Source organism: Saccostrea echinata, unplaced genomic scaffold (assembly GCF_033153115.1).
Source record: "Saccostrea echinata isolate AGI-Se365-2 ecotype Australia unplaced genomic scaffold, CSIRO_AGI_Sech_v1 ptg000029l, whole genome shotgun sequence".
NCBI classification, from domain to species: Eukaryota; Metazoa; Mollusca; class Bivalvia; order Ostreida; family Ostreidae; genus Saccostrea; species Saccostrea echinata.
In genome coordinates, this window is record NW_026889778.1 from 38302629 (window position 1) to 38318605 (window position 15977).

General features: G+C 35.2%; 1 protein-coding gene across 1 annotated transcript in view; it reads right to left on the minus strand.

The window, feature by feature from the left end:
- LOC133195901 (FYVE, RhoGEF and PH domain-containing protein 6-like) overlaps positions 1–12025 on the minus strand; it is a 28740-nt gene extending 16715 nt beyond the window's left edge. Inside the window, exons 1-4 of the mRNA XM_061331879.1 lie at positions 11980–12025; positions 10521–10560; positions 7776–7870; positions 4651–7487 (exon numbers count right to left, since the gene is read on the minus strand). Of these exons, the coding sequence (XP_061187863.1) occupies positions 4651–7487; positions 7776–7870; positions 10521–10560; positions 11980–12025 (3018 nt within the window). The remainder of the gene's footprint in view (positions 1–4650; positions 7488–7775; positions 7871–10520; positions 10561–11979) is intronic.
- Positions 12026–15977: the final 3952 nt, after the last annotated feature.

Genomic DNA, 15977 nt, shown 5'->3' on the forward strand with positions numbered 1-15977 from the left:
TTACTCTGTTTGCCTTGAACATCCCCAGAAGCATAGAAGATTTTCAAAGAAATGCATTTTCACCATAAAATTAAATAAATAAAGCCCCATCCTTACCCAGAACATCTGACCCACTGGCCACGAACTCACAATTCTGGAAGAAGCACCCTTTCTCATTATAACTATACACTTGTTTCTTTACTTTATAACCAGTAGTAGAAAAAATATTTTGAAAGAAATTATGCATTTTCACTATATATAATCAATAGAGCTCTTTCCCCCTCACCAGAACCCCTGACCCAAAGGCCATGAGGCATTCTTCCTTATCATAACCATGCACTTCCTTTGTTTGAAGAATACCCAGGCGCACATAAGATTTTGAAAGAATTCATGCCAATTCCCTATCTAATCAATAAAGCCCCGCCCTAACACCAGAACCCCTTACCCAGAGGCCATTAAATTCATAATTTCTGAGGCAGCCATGCTCATCATAACTATGTACTTAGTTTATTTAATATCCAGGAGCAGAGAAGATTTTCAAAGAATTAATGCAATTTTACTATATAATCAATGGAGCCCATCCCTAACACCAGAACCCCTGACCCAAGGGCCATGAAACAATTTCTGAAAAGGCAGTCATGCTCACCATAACTATGTTCTTAATTAGTTTATTTAATACCCAGGAGCAGAGAAAAAGATTTTCAAAGAATTAATGCAATTCTACTATATAATCAATAGAGCCCTGCCCTAACACCAGAACCCCTGACCCAAGGGCCATGAAATTCAAAATTTTGGAAGAGGCACTCTTGCTCATCATAACTATGTACTAAGTTACTTTATTTAATGCCCAGGAGCAGAGAAGATTTTCAAAGAATTAATGCATTTTAACTATATAATCAATAGAGCCCCACCCTAACACCAGAACCTCTGACCCTGGGGCCATGAAATTCACAATTTTGAAAGAGGCACTCTTGTTCTTCATAACTATGTACTTAATACCCAGGAGCAGAGAAAATTATTGCAATTCTACTATATAATCAATAGAGCCCTGCCCTAACACCAGAACCCCTGATCCTGGGGCCATGAAATTCAAAATTATGAAAGAGGCACTCTAGCTCATCATAACTATATACTAAGTTAGTTTATCTAATACCCAGGAGCAGAGAAGAAGATTTTCAAAGAATTAATGCCTTTTCACTATATAATCAATAGAGCCCCACCCTAACACCAGAATCCCTGACCCTGGGGCCATGAAATTCATAATTTCAGAAGAGGCACTCTTGCTCATCATAAATATGTACTAACTTAGTTCATTTAATATCCAGGAGCAGATAAGAAGATTTTCAAAGAATTAATGCATTTTCACTATATAATCAATAGAGACCCGCCCTAACACCAGAACCCCTGACCCTGGGGCCATGAAATTCACAATTTTGGAAGAGGCACTCTTGCTCATCATAACTAAGTACTAAATTAGTTCATTTAATAACCAGGAGCAGATAAGAAGATTTTCAAAGAATTAATGCATTTTAACAATATAATCAATAGAGACCCGCCCTAACACCAGAACCCCTGACCCTGGGGCCATGAAATTCACAATTTTGGAAGAGGCACTCTTGCTCATCATAACTATGTACTAAATTAGTTCATTTAATACCCAGGAGCAGATAAGAAGATTTTCAAAGAATTAATGCATTTTAACTAATGTATATAATCAATAAAGCCCTGCCCTAACACCAGAACCCCTGACCCTGGGGCCATGAAATTCAAAATTTTGGAAGAGGCACTCTTGCTCATCATAAATATGTACTAAGTTACTTTATTTAATACCCAGGAGCAGAGAAGAAGATTTTCAAAGAATTAATACATTTTCACTATATACTCAATAGAGCCCTGCCCTAACACCAGAACCCCTGACCCAGGGGCCATGAAATTCACAATTTTGAAAGAGGCACTCTTGCTCATCATAACTATATACTTAGTAAATTTATTTAATACCCAGGAGCAGAGAAGAAGATTTTCAAAGAATTAATGCATTTTCTCTATATAATCAATAGAGCCCCGCCCTAACACCAGAACCCCTGATCCTGGGGCCATGAATTTCACAATTTTGAAAGAGGCACTCTTGTTCTTCATAACTATGTACTTAGTTACTTTATTTAATACCCAGGAGCAGAGAAGAAGATTTTCAAAGAAATAATGCACTTTCCCTATATGATCTATATAGCCCCACCCTAGCACCAGAACCCCTGTCCCTGGGGCCATGAATTTCACAATTTTGGTAGAGGACTCAATGCTTATTACAATGATGCCAACAGTTTGACTGCTTGATGTCCAGGAGTAAAGAAGAAGATTTTTAAAGATTGCATTATTTTTGGTGGTTTTAGCTCCACCCCTCAGGCCCCAGGGGAGCAGGGACCATGGAATTCACAATTTTTGTTCCCCTTCACCCATAGGTGCTATATGCCAAATTTGGTTGAAATTGGTTAAGCGGTTTCAGAGAAGAAGCTAAAAATGTTCAAATGTTAACACACGACGCACACCGCACGACGCACGCCGACGGACGAGAACGGATAGCAATAGGTCACCTGAGTGACTCAGGTGACCTAAAAATATATATGCCCCCACCCCCCAGGAGTGATTGTTTCCATATTGATATGACTAATCATGGCTTTGCTGTTCTTGAGAAGAAGATTTTTGAAGATTTTTTCTATATATTCCCATGTAAAACTTTTATTGCCTAATGTGGCCCAACCATACCCCAGAGCAGTGATGATTCTGTGAATTGGCCAAAATATCTGATTCAGAAATAGTTTGGAAGTCAAGGGGCTGATTAAATATGGGCTTTAGCAAGTCCAAAATAGGTTTAAATGAGGGACAAAAATTGAAGTGTAACAGTTTGTTCAACAACTTTCACATCTTGACCTGGCTGAATGAACCGCCACGCCATTGTAAGGAAGTCTCAATCATTCCTGCTTTCGTGTTTACCTTACTTGGAGATATAAGAAAACGTCTGGATGATGCAGATTAGATCTATTATAAACACGGACGAAACAACTTGAATTTTTTACCCGGACAAAAATGGAAATGGATCGCTGCAAAAATTTAAAGTATCGAAATCACTCGTAAATATCGGATTCTTGGATTCAAATTAGCGGAATTCCGCTAAATATCGGAAGAGAATCATCACTGCCCAGAGGTTCATGATTTGAACAAACTTAAATCCACACAACCTGACAATCCTTTTGAATATGAATAGAATCATGGCTATGCTGTCCTTAGAAGAATTAATGATATTTCCTACATCTTCCTATGTATAACTTGGGGTAATGATTTGAATAAATTTCAAACTACACTACCTAAATATCCTTCTATATTACTATGACTATTCATGGGTTTGCTACATTCTTGAGAAGAAGATTTTTCCAACATCTTTCTATGTATAACTTTCATTCCCTCTTGTGGTCCCTACTTACCCCTTAGGGGTCATTAATACTGAACAAACTTGAAGCTACACTACCTAAGGATGTTTCAATGTTTATTTAATATGATTAATCATGGCTTTGCTGGCCATAAAAAAGATATATAAAAAGATTTTATATTTCCTACATATTTCTATGCATAACTTTGATCACATCCCTGTTGTGTCCCCATCCTACACCTAGGGGACATGATTTGGAAAAATAATGAATTTACACTATCTTAGGATGATTCTGTATCATTATGATGACTTTTCTGATCATGAGAAAATGATTTTAAAAAGACTTTCCAATATATTCCTGTTTATAACTTTGGTCTGCTGTTGTGGCCCTACCTTTTCCCCAGGTGTCATGATTTGAACAAACTTGAATCACTACCTGAGGATGTTTCTGTTTGAATATGACTAATCATGGCTTAATTTTGCTGTTCTTGAGAAGATTTTTTAAGATATTTCCTATATATTCCCATGTATAACTATGATCCCCTGTTGCGATTTCACCCTACCCCAGGGGGTCATGATTTAAACAAACTCGAATCTACACTACGTAATGATGCCTTCATATAAGTTTAATCTTATCTGGCCCAGTGGTTCTTGAGAAGGTTTTTAAAGATGCCATTAAAATTTGACTAATTCTAAATTATCTCCTTTTGAAAAAAGGCATTGCCCCTTATATGAATAACCTTGAATTCCCTTTACCCAAGAATGCCTTGTGGCAAGTTTAGTTGAAAGTGGCCAAGTGGTTCTGGTGAAGATAAAATTCTGAAAAGTTTTCAATGACACCAATGACAACATGGCATCCAGAAGGAAAGATCTAGAGGAAAGTAGGCTGGCCGAAAACAACTTGGAGAAGAACCACAGAACAAGAAAGATTACAGTTGGGATGGAATAGCTGGGCATCAGCAAGGGCAGCAGCCAAAGACAGAGGCAGGTGGAGCCAGTGTATTTGGGGCCTTATGTGCCAGCAGACACGAAGAGAATAGGTGAGGTGAGGTAATGACAACATGGACAACAACAACGACAATACCAACAACGCCAGACAACAGACAAATTCTGATCAGAAAAGCTCACTTGAGCCTTTGGCACAGTTGAGCTTAAAATGTTTCCAGGAGTGGATCAATATTAAAAATTTCATTACCAGATATAGCAGTATACAGGTATCACCAACACTTAAAAGTTCATTATTATCATACCTTGTCTTCTTCATTTTCACACTCAGAGTCATCTGTACTTAGTTCATCAATTTCTGGACTGCCATGACCAAATGACCCACTTTCTGACTGACTACTGAACACACTGACCACACTAACTGGACGGTCAGTGTCTAAGTTAATGATGGATGTTGATGCTGAGAAATTGGTGTTGTAGGTTCGAGGTGGAAGATCAGGTGGAGAGGGAGATTTTTCTTTGTGGAGAGCGGAGTCAGATGGTGGATTAATCAAATCCTCAGGGATGTAATGATATTCATGAGAGTCAACATTACTTGAGTCATCATCACTGTGAGTAGGGGCTGAAAAAGAACCTTGGTGAATATTGTTAGTGGAAATGCCATGTGGATTAGGAACATCCTCTGAAGAATCTTTAGTAGTTTTGGGGATGGGACTAGCAGAAGGTGGAGGTGGTGGTGCTTTTCTTGAGGGACGAAGTTGGCGTTTTGTGTTTTGCAAATTTGTTAGAGAGTGAGTATTTTCAGAACCTTGAGAAGACTTCTGACTTTCTGGACTTAGTGAAGTCTCTAATTCTCTCCTATGATCTGCCAAAGCTATTTCCCTCAACAGAGCATGCTGGTTGGCTGGAACACAGAAATCAACAGTCAAACTTCTACCTTTGCCAGCATTCCTACCTTGAGCTTTTCTAGGTGGTAAAACAGGATTTTTCTTTTCCCCATCATCATCACTGATATCAATACTAATTCCTTTATTGCACATATCCAGTCCTTGTGGCCGGATTCCAGAAATATCCGACTGACTCCTAGTAACGTTTTTGTTGATTTTGTGTCTCTTAGGCTTGGGTGGTTGCACCTTTTTACCACTTGGAAGTGGCATGTCATTTAATGATGTGGACGAACCCCTGAAATCAGAACCAGGCTGATTTGAGTCTGAACACATGGATGGAACCTCCCCCATGGAGGACTTTCTCCTAGATTCTCTCTTTGGACGAGGTGGTCTGATTGGCACATCTGTGGTTTTCTCAGAAGAAACATCTTCAGGTGAATTCTCAAGACTGTTCATCCTCTTTGTGACAATTTTCTCAATTTCATCTAAAAGTGATGAAGTTTCTGGAAGGTCTGCCTCCACATCTAACACAGATTTGTTGAACTCACTGTCCAAACCTTTCATGGTGATAGGTTTATCCTCTGCAATGGGAGATAGCATTTTTTGTGTTGTACTTTCATCAGATTGGACATTACACATACTGCTATCTTGTGGAGTCACACTTGTTAAATCCAAACCTTGCTTCACATAGTCTTGGAAACTCTGATGAGTTATTTCCTTAGAGTCTGAAGTATCACATATTATATTCGATGGGTTTATAACCTCTTCTTTACATGTTTTCTTCTCAGCATCACTTTCTGTTTTGCTAATACTTTTCTGTGAATTTTCAGCCACTGATTCTGAGGACTCCATCCCAGAAACACTAACTTCTTCTCTGAGTTCTGACAATAATCCTTGATCCTTTGAATTATTATCCACAATGTTTTTCTCTTTTTCCACATTACTTTCAATAAAGTCTTTCACTTTTTCCACACTATCTTCAGTGAAGTCTTTCACATTTTCCACATTACATTTAGTAAAAACTTCCACTTTTTCCACACTACCTTCAGTGGAGACTTTCATTTTTTCCAAATTATCTTCTTCATTGGTGTCTATGACTTTCTCCACACTACATTTAGTGGAATCTTTCACATCAGCTTCAGGTTGCAATGAACTCTCTGTTTCTTTCTCAGAAGCATCCTTTGAATCACTAGCACCACTTTTCTTTTCTTCTCCTGTTGCTTCACCTCTCTTTCTTGGACTGGGAGTAACGGATTTTCTAGGCTTTGGCATTGGCCTGGGCCTAGGAGAAGGCGTTTTATAACAACTGAGATTTCTAGGGCTTGTTGGTAATTTGGCATTTTCAAAATTTCCATTTATATCTTGTGTTGAAGTACCATTCTCCACTTCCACAGAAAGCAATGTTAAAGATTCCTTCACTTTTGAATCTACACATAGTGATGGACACTCTGAGTTTATTAACTGAGTTGATATGTTTTCAAGTTTTGGTTGAGAATCAACAGAACTAGAGATAACCTTTTGACCTCCAGCTCTCTTAGAACTCACTTTTGGAGGAACTTTTGGTGGAGTTTTGATGGGTTTCTTAACTGACTTTGTGCTAGAATTTTCCATCCCAGACACAGTTCCTTTAGGGTTTATCAGTGTTTCTGTGTTGGTATTGCTAATGGATCTTGCACTTTTACCAGGATCCTGGTTATGTGACTGTACAGAAGAGGAAGATATGGTCACTGAATCCTCAGATGCTACATAAAAGCAGCTTTGGCCTAAATGAGTTTCCTCATCATTACATTCATCATCATAAAATGTGCTCTTTGAGTCAGGAACCTTAGCCTTTCTGACCACGTTGGGAGAATTAGAATTTGAAGCTTTCGGACTGCAATTTTTATTCACACTTGAATTGGAAGATGTTCTTGGTAGCCTTGGCCTAGGAGATTTGGAAAAAATTTGAGTTTGGGGGAGTTTTGTTAAATCTTCATTCGACAATGATGATGTATTTTGATTTAAGTCACAAATGCTATTGGTAAAATATGATTGGTCAACATTAAGTAAGGATGAATTTGATTCGTCAAAAGACCCATTTAAGGTGGTTTCAATGACATTTGATATGCAGTTGTCATTTGCTGGTGCACATTTTGTGATGGATTTGTGCTCTGATGTGCTGAGTGCTGTGCTGTCAGTTGTGCATTCTGCTTTTCTTTCACCACAATTAGGAGGAGTTTTAGGTAGGGGTGGAGGGATTTTCTGTGGCTTAGCATCTAAAACAGACATCATTCCATTTTTAAATTTCTGTTCATTATCATTAGCAGGACTGCTGCTACTTACCAAATTAAAAGGTAACTTGCATTAAAAATTTGTAAAAAGTAAATATCACAAACTTTGCAATAACTGAACAATGAACAAAACCAACAATGAGCATTTTTCACAAAATCTGTAGAAAATGTTTTTCATTTATGAAAAAAAAATCCATTATTATACAATAAAGTACACCCTCTTGCTATGCTAGATTGAAAATTCTGATATTTTTTACTGTAACAATGAATCACCTTTCTTGGGAGAGGCACTCAGCGACCGCGTAAGGTTTGCAGGTTTTTGACTGATCGATGGCTTCTTTGGCACAGGTGGCTTGCATCTTGGGAGTCTGCAAGAAAAAAACAACATATATTTGTTTTCACTACAAATGACAGATCCAGACAGCAGAAATTGCTCTCTGCTTTTATTTTCTTAGATATTTTATTTCCTTTCAACGAGGAGAAGTAAACATTTATATTTTCTTAAAGAAATCCTCTTTGTCTAGGCTGAGAGCTCTAAGGAAAACCTTAACTAAACAAATCAAAGATCAGGTAATTAATTTCTCTGGGTGTTACCCTACAGTTGAGAATGGAAGCCCATATGACTCTTATGTTCACCTGTTGCAAAACTGTTAAGAACATATGGTCATATATACACTTCAAATGAAAACCTTTTTTAACCACCTCACACCCGCACCCCTTTATTCGTTAAAATGACAGAAAACCTATCAATACACATACTGAAAATTATGGGTAAAGGACATGACTGCCTAATTTAAGAACCAATCATGTTAATTGAACTAGATCTTATCAATTCAAAAGCTGACGTCGACAACTAAATGGAGGTATAAATCAATGTACATGTATGCATTTGAATTTGTAATATCCATGTCGGAAAAAGAATGTACTTTCTGATAAACAAATAATAATTTTCTTAAATGACTCAGCAGTCATGAAGATAATTTATGCACTGCTAATTAAGATATGGGGGAATTGAAAACTTTTATCTCTGAGATAAGTATGATAACAGAGGCATGGCACCAGGTGCATTACCAGACATTTCTATCCAAACAGAACCCAGCGGGATTAAATACACATCTCAGTTAACTCACTGACAGTGACCTCCCTAGCAAATCATTTTTCCTCCCCAGGAGATCTGAGCAGAAGTCCTTGTACCCATGGCTTTTCATTCAACAAACATGATGCAGAGATAGTCATCATGGAGAAAAATATGTCATTACTTACAATATAAGTTTAAAAGCATAGACTTAATTTGCTACCATGGGTTGTGAAAAACTTTTCTACATATACATTTACATTTATATAAACATACAAATGAATACTTTGTGTATACAAATAAATGCATATTGACATTATAACACTGTTATACAGGTATGCAATTTGTTATTTTTTTTAAATATTCAATTAACTGTTTCCAAAGAAAAGATAAAATCCTTCTCTTATTCCTCTTTTTTTTTTTAAATTGATGTTAATTTATTTTATTGTTTCTATTTTGAATGCTTACTACATTTTGTTTTTTAAATAAATCACTTAATTTTTTTAAAAAATACATTTTATGCAATAAAAATTTTAAGTGAATTGATATATGTTTTTGACCTGTTCATTAAAACCCATTTCCTTTCCTACTTCAAAAATTAATAAATCATTCATATTTAGCCGTATTACTTGAGCATAAACACTAAAACCATAACACGCTTAAGGTATGTTGTACACACAGACCAAAGTAAAATATCTTGTTACTGTCCTATCTAAAATGACAAAGCTTTGGTCTAAAACAAGGATCTGTAAAATATGGAAAATGCTTTTGTCTTGTTTGATTGCAATTACTCATACTTTTATGTCCAATAAGTTTTTATGTGTATTTTATTACCCCCCCTCCCAAAAAAGTTCAGGGGGGGGGGGGGTTATATAGTGATGGAGGTGTCCATACGTACATCCATAACGCTTGGGCTGGTAGCCATCCCTTATCCAAAACTCCTTTTACACAACTGAATGCAATTTAATCATGTCAACTTTCACAATTTTTTTTACTTCACAGTGGAATTGTGAATCTCCTATTTTAAATTTTGTTCATGCACACACAATATTTGCAGTGGCGGATTTAAGGGGGGCGCACCCGGCGCGCGCCCCCCCTAAAACTGTCAAAGTTAGCGTAAATCATAGTTTTGCCACGAAAATGTAAAAATGTCTACTTGGTAGACCTCATTTTTACCCTACAAAATCTCTAGAATCCAGGAGCTTCCGGGGGCTTCGCCCTCTGGGCCCCCACCAGGGCTTTGCCCTGGACCCACTGGGGGCCTCAAAGCGGCCCCCAGACCCCCTGCCTACTTTCTGCGCCCCCCTAACTTCAATTCCTGGATCCGCGCCTGATTTGGGATTTTACATTGCAAAATATGGATTATCCACCATTCCTTCTATAATATTTGAGGTCCCATCTCTTATCCCCAACTCCCCCTACACCACTGAATAAAATTAAAATGACACTTCACTACATCTTTATTGCATAGTGCCATTGTGCACATTTATAACATAATGCCATTGTGCAAGTATTTCATGCAGACAGATATTTGGGGTTTCCTATGGCAAAACATTCACTTTGGCATTATACATGTAGTACAAATGTAATTTGGTTATCATTTTGTGACTCAGTGCTCACAGTACCTCTAGTTTAAATTCTAAATTTGAAGAATTAATAAATGAATTGCATTGAAAAGCACAATGAATTCAGGCTTAGTGTTTTTCTTCCTCTTTTAATAATTCCAACCAACCTGATCAATGATATCAAATTGTTATTAATTTCTGTCCACCCTCTAAACATGAAACTTTCATATGACACATTCTTGGAAATGTCCTATTTATTGAAAACTTATAGTAAGCATTTTCCTTTGTTTCTCCAAGGAAAAACCCAGGGATATTCATTCACAACATTTGAGAAACCTGAGACTTTATGTCATGTCTATTTTAAGAGACTATACTCACTTATCATCATTGGCATCAGTCTGAGTCACTGGGCCAGGGTCTACAACAAAAAGAAATAAATATTTAATGATGGAATTGTACAATAGCACCAACTAATGCTTGTGCAGGCCGGTTCCCATTTCAATTGCACAAATACAATTTTTTTGAATTATTCTGCAAGAACACTTTTTTGTCAATTCTGTTCATTATGTCATTTCTATAGCCCTCCATTAATTCATCAAAACCAACTTTTTAGACACTAGACACACCTTGGCCAATTCTGACCTCATCTATTGATGAAGACACTAGAATTACCTGAGGTTTCCCAATGCTTTTTAGAGTAACTCAGATTTTTAGTCTCTCAGATACAACTGTTACAAAACATACCTAATCAGAAAGCACCTGCAAAAGTGCTCAAAAAATCCTTTTGAAATAATTCAACCTTCACACCATATGTATCTATTTGTTTTTGAAATTTTCAAGTTTTTATACAATTAGCTACATTTTATCAAAACTGCACCAGGTGCTACAAATCGTAAAATCTATCAAGTAAAACAACACCATAGATATAACCGCCATGTTTTTCTTCTTCACTGTAACAAATGACTTTTAATGCCTTTATAAAAAAAAAACTGAAGAATTTTATCTGGTTGAAGCAAATTTACAGATTGATTCCCAGGGCATCTATAAATAAATTTCAGTCTATATCTGACACAAGTTTGTAGATAATTGCCACATGATCTACTGAGCTAATTGCAGACACCTTGATTTTATGTAAACCATGTAAACATACAACGTAACTTTATACAGGCCAAGTCCTTTTTATATAAACAGTAATCAAAGCAAATTTTATAAAACATCTGGAATAGATATATCATTCTTGTAAATATGTGCAATATGTGTGTGTATCTGCATAAATTATCAACAAAAAATCCATTAGAATGTATGCATACAGTATCATACCCCAATCCCTCTCTGAAGGAATGTACAGTTGAACTTCAGTATCTCAAACACAGATATCTCGAATACCAGGGATATGTCGAAGGGATTTGGAAGTCCCATTATCACTTATTCTTTAAGATTTTACTTTCAATATCTCGAATCCTTGGATATCTTGAAGTTTTATTCTTTTTCCCATCAAGTCCGAGATAACGAGGTTTGACTGTATGTTTATTTGATTTTTACTTTATACATGCTGCACATTGTGCCAAATGAATAAATGACTGTGCATCATAATCATTGTACCATAATATAGAACCCTGTAAAATGTTAATTAATTAAGAAAACAAACAAAGTAGCTAATGATATTTACCATTTGTACTGAAAACCTAATGGATGTTTAGTATATATTTTAAGTGCAGTCATTTAATGACTATGCTGCATGACTGTAAATTACAATACAGTTTCACACTGTTAACTTATAGTACAACTGACATAAAAGATCTTGCACATAAACATACAATTTAAAATCATTTTTTACCTTTCTGAGTGCACACTTGGTTCACTATGCTCAGAGAGTTCTTCATCCCAGAGAATTTTTATTCTTTCAACTTGCTCATGAATCCAAAAATGTTGACTAACTCCTAACTTATGAATGAACTCCAGTAAAAATAATGTCTTTATATTCTCATACTTAAGAACAAACAATTTCCTCTGACAACAAATCGAAACAAGCATCAGAAGCCAATGTTTTGCAGATCTCTAACCCTGGCACTTAAGAAAAATGAAAGAAAAGTCAAGTGTGTTTTCTGCGCGCACAGTCCCCATCACTGGAGCGAAAATGAATAAAATCACTTTGCAGAGCATGTGAAGATAAAGTGGTAAAAAAAAGCTATGTTTTGACAATAGCATTGAGCATGATTCATAGAGTAATCCAAAGTATAAAAGGCAATCTCCTCTCTTAAACACTTCCTCTACTTTTATAAATAATCATTGTTTCTCTCTATAAACTACTTATGCGACTGACATAGTTAGTTTGCCCTACTTCTAACAGTGTGTATATTTCTCTGTCAGTGACTATCATTTTTGCTGTCACTAACCCTGCAGGTCAGCTAGTGATTGCTGTGGAATGGATCAAGTCTTGAACTGACAATAGCTTTTACTGTTGTAGATAAGCTAAAAGAATTTTTCAAAGGAAATGAAACTAGAAGGTTGTGGAATTACATTTTGGGGGGGGGGGGGGGGGGGTCCTCTTAAGGTTCACTGACCCTTTGATAAGAGAGACAACTCTAACTGGTAAAAAGGTCTATTATTCTTTTATACACTGTATAAAATTGTCAAGTTAAAAAGGCCATTTCTGTCAAATTTTGCACTGCAAGCTATGCAGAAATTGTTTGCATTTTGCCCATATCGAAAATGAATACAAAAATAATACAAGAAAAAAATACTAAAATAATACAAAAAAAGTATATTTTTAATGACCAAATTTGGAACCCTCTAAATCTTGGTTCCAATTTAGGTCAAAAATAATAGACTTTTTAAAAGCCAATCACAGAAAAATATATTTTTAATATACTTTATTTTTTCGAAATAATACAGAAATGATACACATGACCTGTAAAAATGTATTGTTTTTGTACTTTTGTATTATTTCTCTATTTTCCTCTCCAAAGTATAAAAATAATACAGTCCATAGAAAAGTATAGAAAAAATACAGAATGTATTAATTTTGTATTAGCATATATTATTTTTGTATTTTTTCACCTTTTAGAATTAAAATACAAAAAAAATATAGAATATATTAATTTTGTATCACATATATTATTTTTGTATTTTTTCATCTGGAACAATTAAAAATACAAAAAAGATATAAAATATGAAAATAATACAGTACACGTAAAAGTATGAAAAAAATATAGAATGTATTAATTTTGTATTAATATGTATTGTTTTTGTATTTTTATCAGCATGAAGGATTGTATTTCAAAAATATCAAAAAAGTACAAGAATGATAGACAAAAAATACATTTAAATGCTTAAAATAATACAAAACAGAGTTTTAAAAACTACTAAAATGATCATGGGCAAAAATTGTTATTTGAAGAAAAGGGGTTGGAGATTAAGGTTCTTAATAGCATCTATTGATTGTTATTCAAAAATCTTTTATTTATTTGAAATATTTGTTAAATAACAATTTTAGTAACTCAGATTACCTTAAATGTACAAATAGCTAATTAAAAAGTAATTAATGTGGCTAGGCTACTGATTCAGCTACCAACTGTAGTCTTGATCTTTCTTTTTACATGTAATCTGCTCTTCAACAGTCTTGATATTTTTCACAAATTTAACTAATCCTGTTTTCTTTGTACTTTTACCAAATGTTTCGATCTCTCTGCTTTGCTGTTTCTTTTGTATGGAAAAGGTAGAGGAGTGTTTACTTTGTTGCAGAAGTCCATCTTCAAATCACACAACCTGTCATCTCATCTGACTTCATCACTGTGAAATATAGAACAGAATGATATAATAATAAAATTTAATGAACCATTATCTCAACAAAACACACATTTTAACATTCAAAATAATTCTATATAGATTTTGTTTAGCTCACACACCTGCAATACTTTCTTGAGAGGGATTTTCTTCCTCCATGACTTGTCAGCTTTTCTTCAATGTTCGGCTGACTGAAATTAACAATAATTATAAATTGAAATTCCAAAAGATCCAGCGGAGTTCACCAAATTCCATACAATTGTACCATTGAAATTACTTTTCTTTAATCTGGGGTTTCTTAGGGGACAACCATTTGATTTGACAATCTGGAGAAGAAAAGGGGGGCTGATTTATAAAATATTTTTAAAAAAATATTTGTAATAAACAATCTGTCCTTGAAAATGTTGAAAGAGTAAACAAAATGTGTGCCCCAATGTTATTTAAATAAACTGCCCCCCCTCCCGAACCCAACCTACCCCCCCCCCCCCCGAAAAAATTTGAGTTTATACAAATTACAGAATTGTTTTTGAAGGGAAAATAAATAATTCGTCTCTGGTAAACTTGAAAAAATTGGAATGAATTAGAACTAGGAAGCCAAAGGCTTGAAAATTACCCCCATCTTCCACCCCTCCCTCCCCAATCAGAATTTATCACAAAAACCCTTGTTCCCCACATGGCCAATAACCGTACTATTTTATCTTTCTACAATACTACAAAATGGGTAAAAAAGGCAGTCTTTGTTCCTCTATCTTTGTACTAAGTTATTATTTAAAAAACTGAAACTTTAATGTGCTAAAATATATATAATCTTACCGCAACTGTCGTTGTTTACACCAGAAAAGTCCGGATATGATGCCTAAAAAACGTCAGTCTCCTTATGTATTTGCTCTTCTTGGTTCATATATATGATCCTGTGTACCATGATTATGCTGAACTTCTGTTTTTCGATCCATTTTACTCGCGAGCAAATGAGAGTTTATTCAAAATCACCTCCAGCTTTCTCTACACGTCCCGGGAAGAATTTTCAAAATGGCGTGGGTGAAATATTGTTGACCAATCAGAGAACAGCACGGAAGAGTTTTAAAATCTGACCAATCATATTGTGTCATATATACGAAAATTACCGATGTTGAGATCGGAACAGTTAGAGAAAACATATTTACATGGTTTTAAATATCTTGAATCAATTGAATAAACCTAAAATTATGTTAGAAAAAACGATGTTCAATTTAATCATCAGAATCATTTTTTTATTCCTTACGGAATTTACCGATTACGAAACATCGTTATTTCCGGTCATCATTTCCGCTGAGAGCAGCCATTTTTATATTCAAGTTGACCTGTGAAGTAGACCATAAAGTTCAAATATAATGATCAAAACGAGCGGGAGATACATAATATATAGCCTTTTTGACGGACAACTTAACTCATACATACGGTACCAGAGATTGAAATAATGTTTAACAACTATCCTTTACACCAATTTCACAACATTTTCTATATTATTTTATGAAATTCTTTCTTAATAATTTCTTCTTTTTTTTAAAAAGTGGATAATTAAATAGTTCTATTCCATGTAATTGTAATACGTAATGAATTAAATATAATGTATACTAAATTGAGTTGTATAGTCAAGAAAACATCGTAGGTACTGTAATTAGTGGAACTCTCCATGTTGTTTGTTTTTGTTTTGGTTGGGATGTGTTTTCACGGGTAAATCATGTTATTTCTTTGAGTAGTATAACATGTACTCGTCTATTGTTAGCCTGCAGGTGGCCACCTGTGCTGTTGGCGATAGTTGTAAACACTCGGTTGTAAACACGCTGTAAAATTTTCAACACAAAAAGAAAGTCTGAAGCTCTGAAACTTCAAAATTTACCGCGTGTTTACAAGTATCATGTACAGCACAGGTGTCCCCTCAGACGTATCTATCTCTTTCCAAATGACAATTTCACACCTAGTAAAGACATGTTTTAAAAATGAAATTGTTTAGTTAACAAATTTAAACTACTGAAGTTTTCTGTTCTAAATAGCAATTAAATGTAAATA